Source organism: Gekko japonicus, unplaced genomic scaffold (assembly GCF_001447785.1).
Source record: "Gekko japonicus isolate JY-2015 unplaced genomic scaffold, Gekko_japonicus_V1.1 scaffold133, whole genome shotgun sequence".
In the NCBI taxonomy this organism is placed as follows: Eukaryota; Metazoa; Chordata; class Lepidosauria; order Squamata; family Gekkonidae; genus Gekko; species Gekko japonicus.
This window is the reverse complement of record NW_015171506.1, coordinates 1,369,038-1,373,401: the sequence shown is the minus strand read 5'-3', so window position 1 is coordinate 1,373,401 and position 4,364 is coordinate 1,369,038. Positions and strand designations below refer to the sequence as shown.

The window sequence follows — 4,364 nt, the reverse complement described above, 5'->3', positions numbered from 1 at the left end:
CGCAGCCAACTTTTCAAATGGTTCCCGGGGCTTCCCACATAAAGCACTGTGGACTGAGAGCATTTTAATAGAGAAATGCTGCCAGTACATGCTTTCCAATTTGTTCTCTCAAAGGATGACCCTGAACACCCACCCATCTCTTCCCTTGCTACTTCCCCCACTCTAACAAAAAAGTGAACAAAGAGGTCAACTGAAGTTCACAGTAAGCTTCCGGAGTCTCTAACATGGCACTATGAGGAATAAAATGCTATCAGAAGAAACAGGAAAAAGACTATTTTAAAGCATTCATAGTCTGCCTTTCTCAAGAAGAGAACAAGCTGAGGGACTACGTGAAAGAAGGACTGCCTCACAGCAAGGCCTTCATCTTTGTTCAGCTTCTCCCACAGTTGCTTGCATCCAGGATTCTTCTTCTACAATTCAGGCATTAACTGAATCAGTCTGAAGAGCACATCCTTAACATTGATCATCAGAGCCGTAAACATGGTATCTGAATGTCTGCCATCAGGATAAAGTGACTTTGAAACAAGCTGCTCACAAAGAAGTTTAATTCATTTATTACCTGTGCACAAGAGAAATAACTACCAATAAAAACCCAAAAGATATACAGTATTTTTACATGGTGGTTAAAAGTAATTAGAGTATCACATGACAGTGTCAGTGAAAGTATGCTTCCAATTACAAATCATAATGCAAAGTTGGACTCTCAAAGGGATAAAGCCGAAGAGTTTTAGGCAAAAGCAATTTTGGAGCAAATGACTGTGCTCCATCAGTTCACACAAAGATGAAGGTAATTTACAATCAGTCCTTGTGAATATTGAGACAATGTTACAATGCAGGTTTCTGTACAGTTAAGATGTCAAGATCAGATCAACAATCCTAGTATCTTAAAAGAATTTGCCAAAGCACTTTTGCAAAGAGATGCTTGCTAAAGATGCTGTAAGATTCTACTACCCTGGAGATGTCCTTCATATTTCATTTAGCCTGGTTTTAAAATGCATGTTTTTGCACTACTGCAATGAAGACGACGCTTGGGGGGGAAAAAATCTGTTTTCATGTGTATATCCTCTGTAGAAATAAAAGCAAGAGTTGTAGCTAAATCAAGTGGTATAAATCTTACAGCATTTTGCTAGCAAGAAAGACATGCCAAGTCACAATAAGCAATATGTACCCACAAATCATAGCTTCAGTTAGTTTTCCTCTTTAATTTGTATTCTACATAAATTACTATCAAAGGCTAATGTTTAAGAAGCAACTAAACTGGACAGTTGAAGGTCAGATACAACCTGGTCATCCAACTGTGGAAGATTTCCTTTAAAAAAATCACAATAGATGTAGAATGAAGAAGTGTTTGATGCATGCAACAACCAAGTGAAAAAGCATTGATTCCCACTGTTCGAAGAAAACTACTGCACTCCACCTTAATGCATCAGACTGGGTTTAGTTAGAACAAGACAATTCCCAAGAGTCAGAATGAAATAAAGCTGGTATTTTAAAGATTTAAGAGCTGTTATCAAAAATAAATTACATTTTTCAAGTTTCAGAAGTGTTGCTATGATGGCTGGGAACCCAGTAGCCTTTCAATGGCTGCATTGATATCACCTCCTGTTGCTATTAGAGCTTGCACGTTTGCTTCACGGTTCAAAAAGCCCATTGCACTGAGCTGCTCCAGTTGCTGCTGAAATCTGACTTCTGGATTTTGTAGTTGCTAAAAAATAGCAAAGTGTATTTCAAGTTATTCTGTATACACATGTGCAGAAAGCTTTGTACAAAACTGAACAATGACCCCAACCCAGAACTTTTCATTCTTCATCTTTCTACAAAGATTTACTTTTATTTTTCAAAGCAGTCAAACAACAGGCTGAAGCTGTTGCTTCAGAAACAGGTTACAAAATATCGGGATTCAAAAGGTCTCTACCTACTCTCAACACATGGTAAAACAGCAGTGGGATTTATAACAGCTTTCTAAAGACATTATTTTATTTGCCAGACTTCTGCTATGCCTGTAGGTATGCATTACTAAATAATAGATACTTTCAATCTTTTAGCCTTGAATCTTTAAGGGCTGCAAAGTCAACACCCAGTGGGGTAAGCAGAACAAAAGAACCACAGAAGAGAAGACCATGCATCCCACTCACAGAGAGCCAGTGTGGTGTAGTGGTTAGAGTGGCAGACTAGGATCTGGGAGACTCAGATCGGAATCCCCACTCCACCATGGAAGCTGGCTGAGTCACCTTGGGCTAGCTGCAGACTTCCTGCCTAACCTATCTCGCAGGGGTTTTGTCAGGATAAATGAGAGAGCTATGAATGATGTAAGTTACTTGGGGTCTCCAATGGGGAGAACAACAGGCTATAAATAAATAGAAATTAAAATAAAATAAATAAAAAATACAAAAACCTGTCCTTTGTGAGTGGTTGAAGGCACAATGAACTGGCCTAAGTTATAAGCAGAATCCTACGCAAGGCTGTTGGTCAGTAGATGAGCACATTTTATGCAGAGGAGGGCCAAGAAACAATCCCTGCAACTTCCAGTTAAAGAAGCTCATGTAGCAGACACTGTAAAAGATCTTTCTCTTGCAGAATACCTTGAAGAGCCATTGCCGATCAGAGTAGACAATACTCAGTTACATGGACCAACAGTCTGACTTAGTTTAAGGGAGCTACACAAGTCTCTCTGCATAAGAAACTTATTTGGAAATTATTGTTACAACATGGCAGCACTGAAATTATCATTTTCCAGTGGCATCTACCATCAAGCCCATTAAGAGACAAAGTATTAAGAGGCATTTGTTACTTATTTTAATGTTTTGTTTCAGTGACATACCATAAAAAGTGCAATTGCCCAAAATAGCGAAAACGGTAAAAACCTAACTTCCCCACTACGTACCTGAGCATTTGCTCCAGCAAGTGCCTGCAACATCTGTTGAACAAACTGCTGGTGTCCAGTTTCAGCAGTTCCTGAGGCTGGACTTGCATTTTCACTGGGGACGGAAGTGGGCGCTGTGGTCCCAGGAGGGATGCCAGTGCTTCCTAATCCAGCTATACCAGCATTAAAACTGCACAGGAGAGAAGAAACATTCAGGTCTCCTTTATCTGTCAACAACCACCTAAGAATCAACTAAGAAACTTGTACTGAAAATGAACACAAATGGAAACTAGTTCAAGCTTTCTTTAATAATCATAAAAGCATCCTTTCCCAACATCCAGTAATGAATTTAGAATCCAAATCCTTAGAACTAGACTAGCTTAGTACATTAATGTGGTGTGGCTGAACATACACACACAAAAACCCCACCCCACATCTAGGCAACACTTACCCAGGGATAAGTCCTGGTGCCTCTGTCGCTAGAGTCTGCAAACCCTGCTGAATTTGAAGCAAAGCCTGCATAGCTCTAGGATTTGACATGGCAGATAGTGTATCAGGGTTCTGCATCTATTGAAAGAAACACAGTGAGTCAAACATATGCAGACAGGTTTAAATAATTTTCTAAAGTCCCAGACTTTACTCCCCACAGTGGGCTACTTTCCCCCTCACAATACAACACTTGAAGTGCAGCTCTATGGGGAAGGGGGCAAGAATGTGTAGAAGCTTTGCCATTTCTGAAACTGTTGTGGCACCTCCGAGTTCAGAGGCTTTGTGACAAACTAAGAATAAGGCCATTGTGGAAATAAATACAATGAGCTCTAGAAAGAGACTCTGGGCGGGTGCCCTGTCCTTGGGCACTCAGTGTCAATTTGCTGTGGTGACCTTAGCAGTGTATAATGACAAAGAGCTTACAATTTTCTCCGGGGGAACTGATCTCTGCCATCTGAAGAGCAGTTCCAATTCTGAATTATCTCCAGCCCTCCCCTGGAGATTGGCAACAATAGTTCCCCAGGAGGAAATGGCTGGTTTGGAGGGTAGAGTCTATGGCATTGTACCTGTCTGAGGACTCACCCTCCAGGCTTCACGCCTCAAATCTACAGGAATTTCAGAACCTGGAGGTGGCAACCCTATCTCCTTCCCAGCCAACCACCAACATACCGTTATCTGCCCCTCTGATTTCCATCTCCTCCCCCTTCCCTGCGGCCTCTGCCTAGGAAAGGTACAGTCTATCCACAGTGGGGACCAAAGCAGCTTACATCATTCTCCTCTCCCCCTTTTGATTTGCACAACAACCCTGTGAGGTAGGGTGAAAGTCTGTGAATTGTCTGAAATCACCCAATCAGCTTCCACAGGAAGACCCTGCTCTGAAGCGCTAACTGCTATGTCACACTGGCTGTCATGGGAGGGCCACCTCAGCAGGGTATAATGACACAGAGCCCACCATTTTCTCCAGGAGAACTGATCTCTGCCATCTGGAGAGCAGTTGTAATTCTGAGTGATC

The 4,364-nt window shown here is 41.6% G+C and overlaps 1 protein-coding gene across 1 annotated transcript in view; it reads right to left on the bottom strand.

The window, feature by feature from the left end:
• Window positions 1-564: 564 nt before the first annotated feature.
• UBQLN1 (ubiquilin 1) overlaps window positions 565-4,364 on the bottom strand; it is a 57,889-nt gene continuing 54,089 nt past the window's right edge. Inside the window, exons 9-11 of the mRNA XM_015419269.1 lie at window positions 3,315-3,430; window positions 2,885-3,053; window positions 565-1,705 (exon numbers count right to left, since the gene is read on the bottom strand). Of these exons, the coding sequence (XP_015274755.1) occupies window positions 1,550-1,705; window positions 2,885-3,053; window positions 3,315-3,430 (441 nt within the window). The 3' untranslated portion in view covers window positions 565-1,549. The remainder of the gene's footprint in view (window positions 1,706-2,884; window positions 3,054-3,314; window positions 3,431-4,364) is intronic.